Genomic DNA, 21,118 nt, shown 5'->3' with positions numbered 1-21,118 from the left:
GTTACCACATAGGCTTACAGTGCCTAAAGAAATTCTGCTGTAACTCCCCAATGGAGAGCACAGGAACTAAGAGAATACAAATGATGACTGTGTAATTGAAATTAAGCTGGTGGCTAAATGCAGAGCCTAAATATAAACCTCAGTTTGGTTTACTGAACATATAGATAGAGCAGAATCATTAGCCTGCCATTATGCATCTACTCGCATAAAAATAGTGCCATTTAAAAGACTCACTGTGCAGTATTTCATCCTTCCTTAACACTAATGTGGTGTCTTTGAAAGCAAATATTAAAAGAGATCTGAGCTATCTCAGTCTGAAGTGAGAGGTTACCTTGAAGCTGCCTGCAAAACTGCAAAACTATCCTGTAGTGTATTTCTTTGTGAAATTCACAGCATTGCATACAGCTGTAAGTATTGCACAGCAAACTTTGCAACAGGCCCAGTAAGAAACACCACTATCTGGGGCCTTTTGGAATGGAGAACAGGTTCCACTAATCACATCACTACCATCCAGAATATCATCTCATCATTTTGGTGGTTTATTAATGAAGTAAATAGAGCTGGGGGGGAATAAAACCATACAATTAAGTTCCAATTTTTTAAAACTGAAAGTTCAAGTTTTTCTCCATTAAAAATCATTGCTTGACTTCAAGAGATCTGTTGTTACCCGAGAAAACAGTAAAAGCAATCTTAGCCTATCCTGTGATGCTTTGTTCTAGGTTTCAGCCAAAGACAGGGTTAATTTTTCACAGTAGCCATGAGGGGCTCGAGCTTGGATACAATATTTGACTAAATTCTGTTGTTATAGGTTAAAACAGAAAAGGTAAACAAAGGGAGTATATACCTCTAATACCGTGTTTTAAAAAAATAAAAAGTAGAAAAGAGAAGTAATTGAATCTTTCCTGCTAATATTTTTTTTTGTGACTGTATAGGTTTATAGAAATTTATATATTTTTGCTTTGTATCGTATCATCCTTTACTATTGTTAGAGATGTTTGTCTTAATTTTTTATCTACCATTCTTTGCTATCCTGATAGCTATTTAGCACTAACTGTAAAGAAATTCCAACTTTGGGACTTCTTAACCTTATTTCAAACATACTAGTACCCAAAAACAAGTACAGTGCAATGAAAGTACACCTCCTGAATGATGACTTTTGGATTGCTTATTTGGAAAACCAAGAAATTTCTTTTAAGGTGACACCAAGACCATGCAGAACATAGTTGTAATGAAATTCTATTAAAGTATTGACAGTCTGTGCTTTTACCTACCTGTATCATTCAGACCAGGTATTAGTAGTCATTATTCAGTCTTAGTCCATAACAGCAATCACCGACATTACCCAAAATTTCATGCAATGATTTTTAGTCTTGATTTCATGTTGATTAAGGATAACTGCTATTTGACAAATGAATCACTAAAACAGCATTGACTTTGTATGAGGAACCTTTTTTTCTCTTTCCTAGTGGGCCAGTCCCAGAATTAATGCTTGTTTATTTTTTAATTCTTGTATGGAGTAAAGGAGACAGTGTTGATGACTTGTTGGGTAATTGGATTGAAAATGGTTATAGCAAAAAAAGTCTTTTAAAATCAAAATGCAGGCAGAGAAAGTGCTGGTTTCATCTTCCAAATGAGAGTCATAGGCTTTTCTTGAAGATACAGCTTCATTCATAAATTAAAAAGAAACTAATGACCTCAGTACATGTCTGTATGGAATCTAAACATCTGAATTGTGAATTGTTTTTTCAAAGTTAAATTCAGTGGGCACAACAGACCCAACCTGGAGAAAATTAATTTTAATTATAAAAATAATATAAATATTTAACTACTAATAATGAATATTTAATATCTGGTAATATTAAATAGATATTTAATTACTAATTTGGGTACTGGGAAACAAAAAGACAAATATTAAAACTAAACATATCTTATCCATTTCCTAAGTTCAGCTTCACTACTGCACTCAGGAGACTCCTCTCCTCCCCTGCCAGAAGAGGCACAGGGGGAAAGGGTAATGGAAGTTCTCGTCAGGTCATCTCTTCTCTGCCTCCTTCCTCCTCACATTTCTCCCCTGCTCCGCTGTGGGTCCTCCATGGGCTGCAGTGGATGTGTGCTCTGCCATGCAGCACCTCTTCCTCCTTCTCCTTCTCCTCCTTCTCCTCCTCCTTCTCCTGTTCCTTCTTCTTCTCCTTCTCCTTCTCCCCCTTCTCCTCTCTGACCACAATGTTCACACCGCTGTTCCTCACTCGTTGTTTCCCTCCTCCCTGTCCCTCATTTTCTGACCTTTCTTAAATACCCTTTCCCAGAGGCACCACACCCCTGTGTCTGAGGGCCTGAGCCGTGCCCTCTGGTGGGTTGGCTGCAGTTGTCTCAGCTGGGGGCTGCAGCTGCCCCAAGCCTCCCCCCAAGATAGAGGCCATCCTTGAGACCCCCACCACCACCTTGACACCTGCACCCAGCACAGGAGAAAAAGAGAATGGTTATTTTCCCAGTATTTTTGCATTTCAATTTCTTCTTCAATTTCAAAGTCCATTTTACACTATTTGGAGTTTATCCTTTTTTTATCTTTTTTTACTGCTTTACTACTGAGCTGTATGTAGTTATTCAGATACAGCAGAAACACTTCATCTTGTCATAAATGTTTCTACATTCAGCCCCCACTGTCTCCAAAGGAGTTTTAAAAAGCTGAGTGAAAATTTACATCATACATTGATTATGTGACTTTTTGGTATTGATGATAGTGCCTTACACTGAAACATTTCTGCCATTATTAGGCAAATCATATTCTAGAAATACATCATTAATATGAAAATTCAGCAAAAACTACTTGAAGAAACACAGAGTTAATTATCTCCTCACAAGTATTTATTTCATCAAATGAAGAACCTCCTGAAGGCCTCCTACATATAAAAATGTAAAACTATATAGAAAATACTCAGCAGAACTCAAGGGCTTTCACTGTGCTGAAATGTCAGCCTTGCAAGGTTTTTGGCATGAGGCACAATGCACTTAGGATTCTGACAGAAGAGTTTAGAAACAGTAAGGTTCTCTGTAATATAATGCAGAGTGCATTGCCTTTAGCACTGCACAATCCTTACGGACACAAAGTAATTCCATGCAAAGACTGTAATCATGTCCCTGACTGGCTGATTTACTAGCCTCTGGAAGAAGACTGAAAAATTCTGTTGGTTTTCTGAGCCAAACTTTACCCTAAATTTAAAACAATAGACATGCAGCAATATGGAGATTCTGTGAATATCTGTGTAAGTAAATTCCACTCATCTGCTCAAAGATATGAATTCTTATAGAGGCACAAGCAAGATAAATGAAAATTTAGTTTTACATTTGAAAATACAATGCCTACAGTCATCCACCTTAGCTATGACTAAATGTTTGTAAGAGATGGTCCGAAAATCCCTCATCTGCCTCACGATCATCGCCGAAGACAGAGACTGAACACAGCAGTCCTGGCCTGGCTGAGGTGCGATTGTCTGCCAAGTGTTGCCTACGGGTGTGCCCACTGGGAACTGGTACGCGTTCCTGAGGAAAATTAGTGCAGGTCACAATGGACTGCGCCGTTCTTGCTGCCCAGGCGGGAAGGACTGCGCTGAAGTGGAAAGGAATGACCTGTCCTGTACACCTCTCCGGTACACCTGTCTTGTACGTCTGCCCTGTACCTGCTTCCCAAAGCAACGGACCCCATAACAACGGCTGTAGATTTCCCAACCTCTTGGCCAGTTGCCCCTCGCTTCTGAAAAGGACTATAAAGGGATCTTCTGAAATAACTGAGCAGGAGATCTCCCCACGGAAAGAAGACGAATCTATTGGCAGAAGACCACGAGGACTTCGTCTCATCCGTTGGTAGCTATTGCCCCTCTTTTTCCCCCTCTCTACTTTGTTTTTCTCTCTCTCTCTTACTCTCTTCTATTGCATTACTGTGTTGTGGGCACTTAATAAAGGTGCACTGTTTTGATTAAAACTGAAATCTCTTGTGTCCTTTTACACTCTGAGATCGATAAACGAACCATCACGACCCCCGCTTGCATTAGCGGATCGTGACAATGTTCCACCACTGGACATCTAGGCATGTTAGACCCCAAAGAAAACCTGCTGTATGGAGGTGATACAGCCTTTTTCTATGTCCTAAAAGATAGCTGTCAAGAAGTCACCCCTCTCTGAGGAGAAAAATTTCTATTTTAATGGATTTTAAGTAGCATAAATCATTAGAACTCTCCGTTATCTAAATGATATATTGCTCCACAATCCTTTTAAATTAATCTAGAAAAGATTATGTCACCCTGCTGATTCAGTTCATACTGAATACTCTGAAGAGTACAACACCAAGCTAGATGGACAAGATGGAATAACACCTGAAAATGTCACAATATCCAATTTGTGATGATATGAGTCATTCCTATTGAGGAAGAACCACATCTGAGAAAGCTCTTCAGAAATACAGATACATGCCACATGACAAAATGACAGTCAATATGCAATTCCACATCAGTAAGCACTGTTTATAAGGTCACTCACTTAGTATGAGTTATCATCCGCCCCTAAAGGAGCCTCAGATCTTATTTAAGATATTACTTACCACTGGCTATGTTTGCATGTTCTCTTTGCACTGCAGCTAGGTCTAGCTAACCTAAACACATCATGTCAAGTTTCATAACTGTTTGCTCTAATGAAAATAACTCTAATCATTAAGTATTTAGAAGTTAAGCAAGAAAAACTGAACAGGAGAATGAACCCTTGTAGAACACTTTTCTTTCTATAGAGTACCTGCTTATTAGATCATCCTTGAAAGTTTGTCATCTGATAAATGATCTACCTGATCTCAATAGAAACTGATACAATTTGTAAGTTTACTGGTGTTCAAGCTTCCTGCCCAGAAGACTGATGATCTCTTCAAGATGCACATAAGATTGGCAGTGCTCAACATCAGGAATGAGAGATTTTCTCTGAAATTCCTGTAAATTACTGTAAATATATTCACTGAGATGACCCAAGAATGGAATTGTAATTAATAACTGAAGTTTCGCATGTGAGATAATTCTACAGGTGACAGATTTTTGCACAACTTGCTTTGATTTAGGTGCAAGTGCTCATCATAATGCATTTAATTTCAGACCTCTGAAAAACCTGTGTTAATGTTAATTAATACATTTGTATTTATATTTTTAATGCCCTTCCTTCTGTCTTTTCAGACTTTTTTTTCCTGCATCTTTCTTTTTTGACATTGCCACCAAAGAATTCTTAAGGCTTAGGAAATGATAAGAGCCATATTTACACTTCTTATGATTTACCTCTATGCACCATTACCATTTTTGCTGTCTTAATTACTGAAAATTCTTATAAAGTTATGATTGAATGTTTATTATTCAATTACTGTTCCCCTGTATCCTCACAAATACTGGACAATACCTTCTTGACCATAAGATTATGGTGATATCTCCAATCAAAAATCAGTCATCTATGACTAGTCAGTGCAGGAAGCTAATTAACAAATTGACTGCTTCATATATCCAAGACCAAGAGGCCTCTAAGTTGATTACTTCTTGCAAATATCTGTATTATATGATAATCAATTAGGCATCACATTCCAATTGCTAAGTGATCAGCTAAGGTCACACTCAGGTATCAAAAAATATCTTGGAATCTGTGATGTGAAACAAAAAGATACTTAATACAAAATAAAGTTCAGGCTGTTCAGATTAGCTATCTCATTCTTTCTACATCCAGAAGAAGAGGGGAAAAAAACAGCATATTTCTTCCTTATGGTAACAGCTTTTAAGTATTAAAACATGCTGAAACTAATAGAACAAAACTATTACTCATCTGGGCACAAGCTCAAAAAATGTTACTAGAGGTAAAAACTTGAATGAAAAGATCCAGAATTCGTAACATTTGTATGCCAACTCAAGTTAAATATCAATCCAATAATGATAAAGACGATTAGTAGTCAGTGCTTTTTGGCATAGGCATCGATTAGGATATTAAATCAAATTTAGTTGACAAATATTAAATTGCACCTCTAATTCAACAGAAAAGCAGAAAACAGAATTCTAGTATGTCATTACATACATAGAAATGCATATATTTGTGGTATTTCTGGTTTATATTAAATCCCTTTATCTTCAGAGTTCACTCAAAGCTTATATGAAACTTTAAAGGGTGGGAGACACTTTGGGCTACTCTTCAACTGTGCCCCAGTGCATGTCCTGTATAAAAATCTGAACCTTTTTGCAGTGGGGGATAAATACCTACATAAAATTAATGTGATTCCTTATGTGTTGAGGTAGTATTTTCACTAAGAAAGCACCATTTTTGAAGGTCATTTCCAATGAAGACTGGGTAAATGGAATAACCTCTGAGCAGCAGAGCATTACTGACAACCTGAATATTCTTTCCATAGGCATTTTGTGCATAATCATAAACATAGTTAAAATATCTTTCTTCTTCCCTGGGTCTCAACTTGGCCCTCTAACTACAGGGTTGTGACAAGAATCACCACTGCAACCAGGTCACAACCCACAGGACTTCTGATAGTCCTGGGAATAACAGATTTTTCTCCCAGTAAGCACAAATGTGCACTCAGGTAAAAGTCTAACTTTTTTCTTCAGAGTTAGGGGGTATAAGCCTTTCCAGGTCAATTGACCCTGTGGCACAGAGAAGATCAACTTAGCTCTTCTGTTTAACACAGCTGTACATTATTAAGGACTGAAAGTCACTGCAATTCAAAGGCTGGGTTTAGAAACTGAGCCATCACTGGCATTAATTCATTATTTCATAGATACATATTCGTTGTCACTAATAGTTGGTAGCTGGAAGGTGTTCTGCATTTGGCAGTACCTCCTCCAGCCAGAGGAGGCTCATTTGCCCAGAATCTGAGAGGCTGCTGCTCACACTCTCCTCGAGCTCACATCTGGATACAGATCACTTTTACAGGCACAACGTAATGGAATGTGTCCACACATGATAGCAAACTGAACCAAGGGCACTGTGTTCCAGTATCCCAGCTGGGAAAATTAGAATTTTAGTCCACACAACCTCAGGGTCCTATTTACTTGTTGGTGCCTGTGAAATAAACATTCAGCACAGGCAAAAGCCACAATGATCAATATCTGGATTACGCACTGGAATATGCAATACATTTTGAATTTCAATGGATCTTGAAATATCTTTTACACTTCAGCTGTTCATTTTTCATTGCAAAGGCCATGGATTCCAATATGATTAATGCATGAAAAATCTTCTGGTTAACTTCCATCAACATAACTTTCTTTGAAAGCAGCCCTCTGATTTCAGTGTGTGTTGGAACAGGCCACAAAATTTCTGATGCCGATATACATCTCCTTTTTAACTTTAGTGGGCTTTGGATTAAGCATTCAAATAGGCAAAAAAAACCCAACCAAACAGCTGAAGAGCTATAAACTATACCTGGTCTTGGGTCACTGAGTTATTCCCTCAGTTCTGCCACAGATCTGCTACAGAAGAAATGGCTGGGTCTATAGTCTGTAGGTGTTGCAGACAGTAAGCAATACAGGAGAAAAAAATTCTTAAAAGAAGTTTTCTAGAATGAAAGCTTCAGTAATATATAACTCTAAACTCTCTATTAAATATTCTATCTCCCAAAAGAGGAAAAGAAAAACCCTTTCCTTTTCCTCACCCAATATAAAAGTAAAAATTACTGCGTGAGTTGAATTTGTATCATTCCATTATTCCATAATTATTTTCATTTTGGAAAGAAAAAAAAAAAAGAAGACTGCTTAGCTGAATTAAAGTAAGGAATTCTGACAGATATTTCAAAACAGCAGTCATGTATGATTTCCATGAATACCCTGAAAAGTAAATGTCTATCATCCACCCTCCCTCCCTGCAAAAAAAACCCCAAAACAAACTGACAAAAAACTTTCAAACTTTTAAGTTATTTAGTTAATATAAAGAATGCCATCTACCGGCAATAACAATAAGTAGCACTGTTTGTAAGTTGCTAGGTGGGGTAAGGTTGCCACTTTCACACACTGCAAACAAGTCCAAAGGTCATTTCTTCAAAAAGAAATCTCTAAATTTGAAACAAGGTGTTAAGTTGCACGTTTCTCTTCAATGTCTATTCTTAATCATTGCCTTATGTTTGGAAACAAGTCCCTAGTGGGAAATAACAGACTAGGTTCATAATCCACCTAGAAAGAAGGATTTTTTGTGTGTGTGTTCCACAGCCTTATAAACACACAGTACTGGCATAGGTACTAAATGGACATCTCTCACAATGAGAAGAAAGACATGGTATAGCAATCAAAGGGTTGTTGTTAACAAATTAACTCCTAACGCACAGCTCCTATGTTGGCCTGCATCGATGAGGCAGAAAATGCTGTTAAAAGATTCTTGAGTAAACTGATAAAGGGACCCCACCAGACACATAGCTTCACATTAAATTCTCTGTCCCACAACTTTTCAAAAACATTCATTGTTAAAGTGCTGTCATTTTGAAACATGTAATTAGGCAATGACTGATTTATAATAAGCAAAGTAGATGCTGATCATTTATTATAGTACATATGAGAAATAAAGTACATATTGCACTTTGCAAAAAATTAGGAGCAGCATGTCTTCAGATATTCTAGCTGTAAAACCATGACTATGACCCGTGAGAGAAAAAAAAACCCCACAAACCAACAAAGAAACAAAAAAAACCCATTCAAAACAACCAAAAAATCCAAAGGTTCAAATAATACCAGTAATGTTTATTATGATTTGCCTGCCTGTCTCTGCTTCAATGTCTCAGAGGGACCAGATTCAGCAAGGATTATTATGTTTACAAAACAGCAGCTTCTTGAACCTGGTATTTATCTGTCTTTCTGGAAAGCTGTATTGTAAGACAGTTGTTTTGCTTGGTTTTACCCAACATTATGCTTTAAATTTTAGAACTGGAGAGCTGAGGTAACAGTAAATTTCACTGAAAGTATGATTTAATCAGAAGAACTTATTTTTTTGGGGTCATGTCTTCCTTTATTGGCTTTATGAAATGTGATTTAGATGACAAACTAAAAAGAACAAAGACATGGACAAATATCTGACTTCAAGTGTGCCAAAAAATAATTTTCCTAACAGAACTGACAAAGCTGTCTCCTGAAAGTATTCTGAGCACTGGATAAACGAAGGTGGCAAGGAAAGGGCAGAGCATTTGAACCCACAGGCCTATTGCTTAGAAAAACTTCAGCAGTTCCTGTAAAAGAAGTGCATTAGTGGCATTCAGGAAACAAAAATGACATAAGGTATTACAGCAATTTCTAGTTCCTCTTTGTGAAACCTTGTGTCAGAAAGAATCACAAATTCTGGGACAAAGATTTTGACTAGGAAGAAGACTTTTATTAGCGATTTCTCAGTATGGAGATAAGCTTTCAGCCTGACTTTTCTTGATTTTGAATTGTCTCTGAACTTTGCACAAGTTTTCCCCAAACATAAACTGCAGAAAACAAGTTTACCTTAGAGTTATTGCCCAAAATTTCATATAAATATTTAGACTTATATCTAACTAAGATTTTAGAAAGTGTTTAGGCTTTTATTTGTTAACTATACTTCCGACTATTCACTGATAACTGCAAAAACTCTCAATGAGTGATCAAGAGCCAATACTCCCCCCAACTGCACTTCTCTCCATGTTCCTTTCTTCCATTTAAAATATTTAATCCAGTCTGGACTCAGGTCTCATAATACACAAATATCTATAATAGCATGTAAAAGCAGGGAAACAATTTCATACATCTCTCTCTCAAGGTGCTTGTGCTGTCTTTTCAGTTTTCCTAGGCAAAGCAAAGAATGCAATTGCTTACAAAATCACAGGGAACAAAATACTTTAAGCACTATCCACAAAAAATGTTGCTTCGTGTTTGATAGACTTAAAACTCTAAAGAACATCTTTTTACAGACATTCTTACTTAACAGCAACTCACAACATTTCCTTCTTATTTTTATCAGAAAAGAAAGTGCTTGTGCAAGATATTATGCTTTTTTTCCTTATAAATCACATATTGATCACTATGTATGTTCACACCAAAGAAGCACCCTCTGAAAGTAACAGAGTAGAAGTTCAGCTTAAATATCAAAGTCATGTTGATTTAAATTCACCATTTGCTAAATGTATTAACTTCTAAAAGTTTGTTAAAAGAAAGATGGACATTTGTTCTTGATAGGAAAGCCTACATACTTTGAAAATGAGATTAACTGACTTAATAAATTACCTTTATAGTGTTCTGACTCTTAGAAATACCTGTATCTCTAATGTACCAGTCAGTGCTTCATGCAAAGTTGGCAAACAGCACTTCAGAATTGAATAAAGCAGAACATAACTATTGATATAAACATGTAAGTTTATTTTTGACTACCAGAAAAATAAAGTTGGTTTAGCTTTTTATTGGCTTTCTTCATAACAGAATTTGAAGAAACTTTTAACCTTTGTCCCTATGTGCTTCAAATACCCTACTGATATGCAGTTACCATGGGAGTGGAATAACTAATTTTGTACCATAAGAACAACATAGCAAAATGCAAAACAAATAGCAAAATTGCAGAGAAATAATGAACTCCTCAAACAAGAAATTACAAAATAGATAAGCAAGTAAGCATTGATTAGGTTAGAACTTGGTCAGGCCTAAATCCAGTTAAGAAAAAGGGGGGGGGCCATTTTTGCCACAGAAAGTTGCACTTCTAAAATTATTCTATCAAGTCCAGGCTTTCTTTCCAAAAAGCAGAGCCTAGAAAAACACATCATGGTTTTCACCAGCAATCTTAATACTTGCAATCCTTAACAGTTTTCAGCTTAAAAATTGGTTTTATTTGAATTTTCAGGGTCTTTCAGATATTTTTAAGTAAAAATTTTCATATGCACAAAAGAAGTAAGAAATCAAATTACTCAATCAACATGGAAACCTATTAATCATCTGTCACACTACACAAAATCAGTTTTGGGTCAGAACTGATCCATTTATTTTACACAAGTTGCTGCCTTGAAAAAGGCACAGAGCAAGTAACAGGTTCAGAGTAAGCAGTGGGTCCTTGACATCGTGTGCTGGAAACTCTTGTCTTTCTTTCATCTTTTCCTGAGGGCTTCCTAGACCTAGACACCAACCTCAGTGCAGAAAGAAAGTCAATCTTCATGAGAGTAACCACAGTACAGTATTTGATAGATGTCCCTTTACTAGTCAATTAAATGGGATTGGTACAGTTCCCCGGCAATGAGGCCAACTGGCATGGAAGAAATGGCATCTGTACTATCAAGGGGTCTTCCATGAAGGTGGCCTCCTCCAGACTGCCTACTGGGACCAGTGACTAGCCCACACTAATTCCTGAACTATAATCAGGAGCTGTTTGGAGAGAATACTAGCTGGCACAGGGCAAAAGTGGGCCAGTGGCTGTTCTAGCAATCCAAATTTACAGACAAGCAGATTGCAGTGCCTCAGGGTGATCCATAGAACTATTTAACTTACTAGTAGAGATGTCACTGCCAAGGCAGCTCAAAACACTCTACAAATGACAAGTATTCAGGAAACGACTCTTATCTGCATATCAGCAGCAGAAGTTCTTTGCTCCAGCAGACTTCTATTAACTTTATTTAAACTAAAGAAAGACACTACATTTGGGGTAAATAATTTCATAAATTGGCATGATCCATAGAACCCAAATGCAGGCATCTAAATGTTAGCCCAATATTAATTCTTTTAAGGACAGTATGGTAAAGTATGAATTATGACAATTCATCTTAGAGTAACACAGAAATATAGAAGAAATGGGCAAATTGCTTCTGATTTAAAAAAAAATATCACTCCACCAAAACCAAAGGCTGAAGTATCTCATGTTTTTATGTCTAGATAAATTTGAGATGAACCTCACCCAGAATAGTCCTCTGTGTTTTTACAATAGCTAGCATCTATCTAACATGATGACTTGACTCTGTTGTGCACACACAAGTCAGTTCTGCATTTCCAAATGCAAGTTGACTTCATGCACTAATGTTTCAATATACATACATTTCTTAAGGGGATGAGTAAACATTTTGGACAATACAGACCTTAATCTCAGTTTTTGTTGTACCATACAACTTCATGACTTTACAGGAGATATTTGTTCTAGTAAACAAGCTGTAAAATCTAATCAGCTCTCCCACATAAACATTTGCACACATCTCACTTGCTTCTTTTTTCCAACAGAGATTCTTTTGGAATGTCTCCTGTTACTGTGATTAAACTAAAAACAGTTGATATACCAAAGTCATGAGAGAAGGTACTTAAAGGTACTTCCATTTTAAATAGCTGTGTCACTTCCAGAAATACAAAATGAACTGGCATCTATGTCTCACGTTGTATGCATTGCAAAAGCATATTACAATTACCCTTGCACATTGCAATGAATAATTTTTTCATCAGTGTGAATTATTCCCATATCCCTGCAAGTACTCAAGACGTTCATAAATCCTGACTTCTGGTCAGACACCACTTTTTGAAGTGAACCAAAATAGGATAACTTGGAGCAGAAAAAATCTAAGCTACTTTAAAAAATATTATTAATTTTAATTGGTTATATCTTCTCTGACTGAAATGCATAGCTTACATTCTACCACCTTACAAATTAGTTTATGATATCAAAAGCAATGATATTTAATGTATGTTAGGCATCCTTCAGCAGAAACTAAAAAAACTCCACCTCAAATCTCTGACTGACAGGATTTACTGCTTAAGAGCATGCAGTTTCTCTGTCCAGCACTGACAACAATGTATTTGCTTTCTAGGCTCTATAAGCACATACCATCCATCAGAGGCCTTGATGTGTTGCGGGTCTATCTGCAGCTCACTGTCTAATCAAATGAAAGAGACAGACCAGACAAAAGATTAAGAGGAAGTCTAGCATAAATGAGTGTCAGTCCAGTCTTTGATTAGGTAATGGCAGTTATGATAATTACAGCAATCCAATACAGGAAAACATTCTAAAATTGCCAGCCTGTAGCAAAGTCTCGCAAGTATCCACTTATGCAAAGCTTTGCCAGAACATTTTGAATACTAACCATGTTCTTTCAGTTGTAAACAGCATAATTTGGCTTGATAATTTAATACAGTGATCTATTACATATATTAATACATAGGTGAATTCTTCTAAAATATAGTCATCATCTACAGTTGTATATCTCACTGGATTGCAAATAGAGCAAGCACTGAAGATTTAACCCAAATTCACACACAGTTTTAGGCAAAACTATTATTTCTCACATACTGTTTTTCTGGATAACGATTTCAATATTGAGACTTTCATGTTATATAAACAAAAGGCAAATATCATTTTTTTTCTTGGTTTGTGTTCTCTATTATGTTCCCTGCTCTGCTAAAGAAATCAAGTTCAAAAAATTTGAAAAAAACAGGGGTGCCTGAAAAAAAGGTCAACTAAAAAAAGACACACTAACAATCACTGAACACTGACACTTAGAAGAACAGCAAAGGAGAATCATGCCAATTGAAATGGGGAGATATAGGCAAAGAAGATTAATCAAGACTGGGATACAGAAGAGACTATGTACAGAAGATAGCTAGCTGTCAAAAAGAAGGCAGTCCTGGCCTTCAAGGTCTTTCACAGATGTCTTTCACGGATGAAAGAGGTCTTTGCTGGAGAAAGAATTACAATCAAGGGAACAAGAATGAGGAAGACAACATCACACACAAAAAGAAATTTGCAATGTGTCCAGAGGTGGTAGCATTTCAGAGGCACTGACTGAGAAAATAACAGGTATCTTTCACGTTGTCATTGCTTACAGCCATCAGAAAAACACATTCCTCCCTGAGCAGTAGGTCTGCTATTTTATAGATTTGTGTCTTTTGTACCCTAACCATTCTTACCCTTCAGATTAACCTTACCTAAACCAGTGCCTCCAAATACACTCCAATAGGCATATGCCTCATTAGAAATAAAACTGTAAGTTGGCTGTGATTAGCAAGGCCTCCAACCTTGAGGCTTTCTTCAGCTCTAAGAAGGACTGCAAAGCTTCATTTACATCCTTTCTTGATCAGATGGTCTGTAGTGGACACCTACCACACTCATAGTAAGTAATTACATACTAATGTATCACATATGAATAATCAGATATATCGTATGTAAATAATTGATCTGGCCTCTTTCATATTCATTTAAACATCAGAATTTGTTTTGTCCTTTACTGCCTTTCTTACTGGTGAGAATAAAATTAAATATATTTTAATGAAAACATGCTACATTGAAAAAGAGCGTGTCAAATTATTCTGGTTGGTGAGGTGGCATCCATGGTTTAAAGATTCCTTTTTTTATACTGGGCTTTTATCCCACAGCCTTAATTCCTAAGTATCATCCTGAACCAGATATATTACTTTTCCTCAATTCTTTACTGCTTCTCAAAATTCTCACCATGAAAACAAGTGAGAGAATTCAGAACAGTAATAAATTCTATTACAGAATTACTTCACTATTAGAATATCACCTAAATCTCAGAAACAGACATCTTCCAACACACCCTGCTTCTACCAGAACAGATTAAAAAGCACTTATGCAGAAACAAAGTACTTTATGAGCCATTTTTTTTTACTACTGAGTTATAAGCACTGCAAGTAAGGGTTCACTGAAAAAATGAAATGTTCTTTTGATTTAGTCTTCCCTTAGTTCCTCTGTCCCTACTTGATGTCTCCCAAAAACACAACAGTATAAAGTAAAAACAATAGCAAGGAGTGCTGTAGGTGGGTCACAAACAAATATGTAGCTTCCTATACAAAGAAAAACTGAAGTGTTGAGCTTCTGAATACTTTCAGATTAAAAAAAAAAACCAAAACCGATAAGAATTAAAATTTAAAATTCAGAAGCCTTCCTAACAAAAGACAGCATCCAGTGTATCCTGCTTCAATTAAGAGCGAAGGCTCAAACAGAGCCTGAATCAGAGAAGCTGTTTAAAATCAGTGATCTAAACTATTGATACCCAAATCTAAAAGGAGTGGGATGCAAAGATTTATTTCTATTTTTCTTTCTTAGACTTCAACAGACAACAAGTGGAGTGCAGAGTGCCAGTCCAGCATATAAGAGTACTCCAAATTGTGTAACGAATACTGTTAGGCCAGCTCATTCAGCATTAACATGTGCATAGCAAGAGTGCCTCTCTGCTTGAAGTACACAGATGTAGAAAAGAGCTCGATCTCAAAGTTGATGAGATAAAAGCTAGAGATGTGACACATGAGTTGAATTTCTGTTCTGTTCTTGTTACACCAGCTAATAATGCTGCTTGCTGCCAGGCTGTCGACTATAGTGCTTTAATTAAGACCTCCTTCAGAATGCAGGGGTCATACAAAATGAATGAAAACAGCATGCCAAATTCAGAGATGATGTACATTAGAGTAATTTACACTTCAATTAAACAGCACAATTTGCATAATAAGAGGCTGCAGTAAAGAGCTAGTAGCAGGGGTAGCAACCTAGACTTTACCTTAGGATTGTTTACACTTTTCTGCTCTGACCCCATCCTGTCATGTAGAAAGTATAGTGAATTATTCAAATAGCAACTTCCACTATCATCTCCCCTTACTAAGCCAACAAGCCATAGGTTTTAGAAGCAATGTTTTTCTATAAGTGTCTAATAGAAACAGGAAACTTTTTTTGTTGATCAGTTTTGGCAATATCATACTAGAGAGGGACCCCAAAGTCCTTAACTAATAACTGTACCTAGAACAAAATAACCAGGACTGTGAGGACATAAAATCAATGAGGCTCCAGTGGTAACAGAAAAACCAAAAGGCCACCAGCAGCCCTTCTAACCTTTAAAGGCATCATACCTAATTGTAGGGACTTACCTGTTGGGAGAGATCAGCATTACCACTACAGTTTGTATAGATTTAAAAATCTTGAATATACACTGAATGATGTAATTCAAAGCTTTATATCAAGCTACAGTAGTTAATGACCCAACCCAAAAATTATTTACAAGCTGAATATTTTATGTCATGTTTTCCGTCGGTCATGTAAGACTTCACAAAGATCAGAAGAGAGTTGTATAGTTACACCTGGTTTTAGGCAGCTATTTAGCACATTATTTTTATCTAGGTTCCATCCACTCTTGTCACTACACAGATACAATTCCTTATGTGTGTTCCTCTTTCCTTCTGCATATGTTCACCATGTTGTATCGACTGGAATTTACAACAGTTGACACAACAACAACGTGCATGCAATGAGATGCTTCAGAGCAGCATAAAGTGCATATCATACAATAGTACACACAAGATACTCCAGAAAAGGATTAAGTCTTTGCAGCAAGCACTGGCCAAGGGCACTGCTCTTTGGAGCCCCCACTGACCCTTGTTTTCAGACTTCAGGAGATGGTATCTTGCCAGACTGGCAATAGCATTACAGAACACAAGGGATTTATTCTCTGTCTTAGTTCAACACAATGAATCTTTAATAATGCATTGAACACTGTTGCTTTTCCATTAAGTCAATCAAAATCTAATAATTTTAAATAGAGAAGAAACAGCAAAGTTACTGTAAAGTAATTCTGTCAGTAAACTTTCAAAATGCCACACAATTTTTGAACTAATAATTTAGTATTTTGAAAATGGGATTTAGGGGCCTTTTTAAAAACAACAGAAATTTTTGAAGTACAGAATCAAAAAATCCCTTCATTTTTCAGTTAGCCAATGTTAGAGCACAGGTGTAAGGAGGAACTTCACCAATAAAGAAATAGTTTCATTTTCTCCATGTGGCAAATAACTAAAAGCAATTATAGAAAATATATTTAAATGGTAAAAGACAATGCCAATAAGAAGATTTTTCATTTATCTATCTTTGGAAATCTTCCATGGAATGGCTGCGTTCACCAAGGGTAAGTGAGGAAAACAAGATTATTTTTAAAAACCCCTCTCATCTATTATTCTCAAAACCTACTCTTTTTAATTTCAGCTCTCTTCCTGAAGGCTTTTTTATTAAAACTATTTTTAAATCTGCTTTGTACCTGAAGGGGAAACTCAAGTGAGTGATGTGCATTTTAAAGAGAAAAGTGGTTTGGCTTTTCCCTTAATCCTGATAACAATATAGTATTTCTTTATTTCTAACCATAATGATTTTTTAGTATGTCTTTTCCTTTATCTCTGACACTGGTCTTGCTGCACAGTGTGCTCTTAAAAGTAACTGATTTTCACTGTGAAAAAAAATGACAGTATTACATCTACAGTTAAAAGTCATGCAGCAAGTTTAAAAAAAATCAACATTCTTGGGAATAAAAGTGTAGAAGCAATTCTTCACTTTATATGAATGAAGATGCCTAGAATCGCTCCTCGTCCTCAAAAGACTTTTGTACGGAAAGTAATTTTTGGAAAGTACTTAATGTGTTTTTATTCCCAAAATTTTCTTTTCTCACTTTATATATAACAGGAACTACTGATGGTATAGGCAGCCTGATTGGTGTAACTGAGAGGATTTCTAATTCCTCTGTCTTTATAACATCATTTTAGCATGTAAACATTTTCATTTACTATGCAGTATGTCAATATGAAGCCTCCTCTCTCCTTCACCTGCTGGAGCAGCTAAGAAATGTAAGACCTCAGTGTAATATGTTTTTGGCAGCCTCTCTGTTCTCCCCACATGCCGACCAGCACCCATGAAACAGCTTGTTATTCCTGTGAGCAGGGAAAACCAGGAAGGGAATTACAGTCTGAAAACCAAGTTCACCTTTTCATCTGCTCTCAGAAGAGCAAAATGTAGACTGAGAAATTATAATTTATAGCATTTTATAGATAGTGATTGTCTAATTGTGTTTTTCCTAACATTTTTTTAGTTCTCTAAAACTTTAATACAAATTTATGTACCCCTGATACATTTAAGGTACAAGAAGATGCTTTTTTCACTGTTATTTTTCTCCTACACCTTTTTTTCTCTTGCTGAGATTACATGACTAATAGTTAAGGGAACCCAGGGTTCTCAAAATCTGTGTGAGATGTGCCAATTCTCTTAGTTTCCATTGCTAAAGACAAAAAGAGTATCTAAATCTAAAAAAAGAGGTACAGATGAACAGAAAACATTCTTTAAGGAAACACTATACATGGCAAAATCATAAAGTCATGCACCTGCATCTCTGGACATCCTGTTGTGTGTCTTATTCCATACGTGAACTGCCTTACCAAAAGCTCCCACTAAATAAGGACATAAGTACTCAACTTTCTCAGCAGTGCAGTGGATTACTGACCTGTGCAAGGATTACTGTTCCTCTACCATCATTTTCAGATGGAAAAGGTAACATTTCCTTTCCCTTTTCAAACTTTCCTTTCCTCGTCACACAATCTTCTCTAAGGACATCAGAAAAATTGGGAATGTTTTTACAAGTGTATGGCCTTTCCCACTCCTGAAGACTTGAAAGAGATTGTGTTTGATTGGAAAACCTTATTTTGTTTCATTTGCTTGTGTCACACTTCTGCCCGTGACAAGCAGTGAGATTTCAAAATGGCACCGAGTCTAACTGCGCAAGTCGAATGACAATTTTTCGTAGGAACTAACCCCTACTTTAGCAGCTCAGAAACTTTCTTACACTTTTTTTTATATCCAAAATATCACGGAAGGAAGGGAAATCCATGGAGTAAATCCAAGGTAAAAAAAATACACTGTCCAGTAAAACACAGATGAGTAGACTAAAATATCTTCCCAATTTCTTAAACAAAATTGTTCATAGGACTAAAAAAAGATAATATTTTCCATTTTTAAATGGAAGTTTTCATGGGGAATTTTTTTCAAGCCTGGAATGCAGAATTTCTTGTTCCTTTATTAGGAACAAGCAGTTGTCTATCACACTATGTCCTAAATCCACACCTGTGCCTTTTGCACTCCTTGAACACCTTAGTGATCTCTTCTTGTTTGGAAGTCAAAGTTCAGTGAAAGCCACTACCCATTAAGCCTTTTGTTCCCATAGATACTGCTTTTGAAAATTTTGACCAACAGATCGTTCAGTCAAATGAATTCACCTGCAAATTACTTATTTCTGCCAGTATCTCAACAGGAGAACATTCTCAGCATCATTAGGTGTTTTTTCAGATAGCCAAGAGGGTAGAAATATTGTCATTGATGTTAAAATCTTTAAACTTACTCTTCTTATTATGCCTAATTTAAAGAATTCAACACTGTATATTTATTAAAATTAAACTCGGTTTTATGATTTTCATTCGTCCTTTGTCATTTGACTCTCAGAGAGGACAATGCAATTAAATCATGCAATTAAATCAGCTGACTCCAAGCTCTCAAGATACACAATTTGTAGTGCAGCAGATGAAAGAAGAGATATTCAGCATCCATAAGGGCAGGAAGAAAAAGATCCAGTATTAAAAAAAATAAAGTAAGTCAAAAGTCAATGCTTCTTTCTTTTAGTTATCATTCTTGCAAACATGAACAATAAAATTATATTAATTTTCTAAAGATGCCTATTTTCCAAATAACTTGTAGTCAAAAATTCTGGTGAAAAATTTTAGCAGGAAAAGAGAGATACAATTAACTGGAAAACTGTAGCTTAATTAAGAAAAAAGCAAGCAATTCTGTCAATACATAGTTCTTTTAAGATACTCCTAATGCTACATTTATGAAGTAAATGAGCTGCTAGACAATTACAGGGGGAGAATAGTACAATTATCACAGACATAACTTGGGTAGACAGCCTACAATTTTTGACTATGTTAGATAGCATTAGTGAAAGAATAAATCACAAATGAACTGACATTAAGGGTCAAATGCAGTAATTCAAGAGTTGCTTTAGACCTTTCCCAGAAAACACTTAAATAGGTAGAATTCATAACTTCAATTACCAGTTCTAGCAATATTCTGTCCTGTATTTACTTTTCTCTCTTCTCTCTGCAGAAAACCACATTTTCACACAGCTACAGAGGAAAATTAGCAGGTTCTTTTCCTTCTGAGAAAAATTGCTTGCAACATGTATTTAGTGACTTACTATATATTTTTAGACAAAGCTTTCGAAAAGGCTACAGTGTCACAAAGAAATGCTTCAAATGAAAAGCCAGTGGCCAACTAGCAAACTGTGCTGAAGCACAGCTGCATTTTATAGAAGTCAGTCCTGCACCTAAAGGGCAGTTTCTTAAGCAGAGAAAATCCAAGCAGTCCTTATCACAATGGTGGCACAACATTTTACACAGGCTGAAAATCTCATGCTGCTTTTGTCAAAAAATTTACAAAATAAATTCATATTTTTAACGTATCTTTAGTCAAGATTAAACTATGGCAATTTTCAAAGCACCCTTGAAAACATCCAAAATAAACATTAAGATACGTAAAATAAAACACATAGCAGGAAAAATAGGTGACCTTTGTATTCTTTTCCTCTCTTCTCCTAACTCACAGGGTGTGATTCATTAACAAACCAAGAAGGTACATATTTTTTAGTACTAGTAATGCTGGACATCTGTTAATATTCTTTTAATGGAAGTACATTTAAAGGGCAAGAAAATTCTTCCAGAAATGTGCTTACCTCTTCCAGAGCAAGGTAAATTAGAATTTCCTTGGCATTTCTTAGCACTTTCTTCAACTGACATTGGACATGAACGTGGATGTTCACACCTTTTCCCAGTCCAGCCTTCTTTACAGTCACATCTTCCACAATTACACTGTCCATGACCTTTCCAATGAATACAATTCAAGATTAACCTCCATTCTGATGAGGTATAAAAAACTCATAATTGGATGAACTTTATCAAACTTGGGGCTTCATTCAGTAATTAGACTGGCAAAAAATACAGCCAATTCACTATATCTACTTTTGTTTCTGAAAATAGCACTAGTCTACCATTCCATTTGAGCCATATTCCCTTTTCTGGTTTTTTCCTTAAGGGATGTTTTGCCATTTAGCATGTGATCTAATGCAAAGGATGGAAGAAGGATTAAAAATATACATTTCAACACTGTTTCGAAAAGTGGAATGTCATAAGGCAGTATTTCATTTGTGTTCTTTTTCTACCATAGTTGCAGCATATTCTCTCAGAAATATATCAATACCATCCTTTATCTACTTGCAATCAACATGATCCCCTAGAGAAATGTCACATCAATGCCAAGCCTCAATCCAGTGCCTTCTACT

General features: G+C 36.2%; 1 protein-coding gene and 1 long non-coding RNA gene across 3 annotated transcripts in view; one reads left to right on the top strand and one right to left on the bottom strand.

Moving 5' to 3' along the window:
- Window positions 1–21,118, bottom strand: part of LOC121673364 (integrin beta-like protein 1) — a 134,413-nt gene that overhangs the window by 43,202 nt on the left and 70,093 nt on the right. For both annotated transcript variants that reach the window (XM_042046621.1, XM_042046622.1), the window contains exon 7: window positions 20,513–20,659. In XM_042046621.1, the coding sequence (XP_041902555.1) occupies window positions 20,513–20,659 (147 nt within the window). The remainder of the gene's footprint in view (window positions 1–20,512; window positions 20,660–21,118) is intronic.
- On the top strand, window positions 3,966–20,833 carry LOC121673365. Its single transcript, XR_006019191.1, has 3 exons — window positions 3,966–4,063; window positions 15,739–15,742; window positions 20,823–20,833. It is a non-coding gene; the product is annotated as an uncharacterized LOC121673365 (long non-coding RNA).

Source organism: Corvus kubaryi, unplaced genomic scaffold (genome assembly GCF_017639235.1).
Source record: "Corvus kubaryi isolate FWS band 111438036 unplaced genomic scaffold, C.kubaryi_AGA036_p1.0 65366, whole genome shotgun sequence".
Lineage (NCBI taxonomy): Eukaryota > Metazoa > Chordata > Aves > Passeriformes > Corvidae > Corvus > Corvus kubaryi.
Note: the sequence above shows the minus strand (reverse complement) of the source record. Positions and strands in the feature narration are given on the sequence as shown.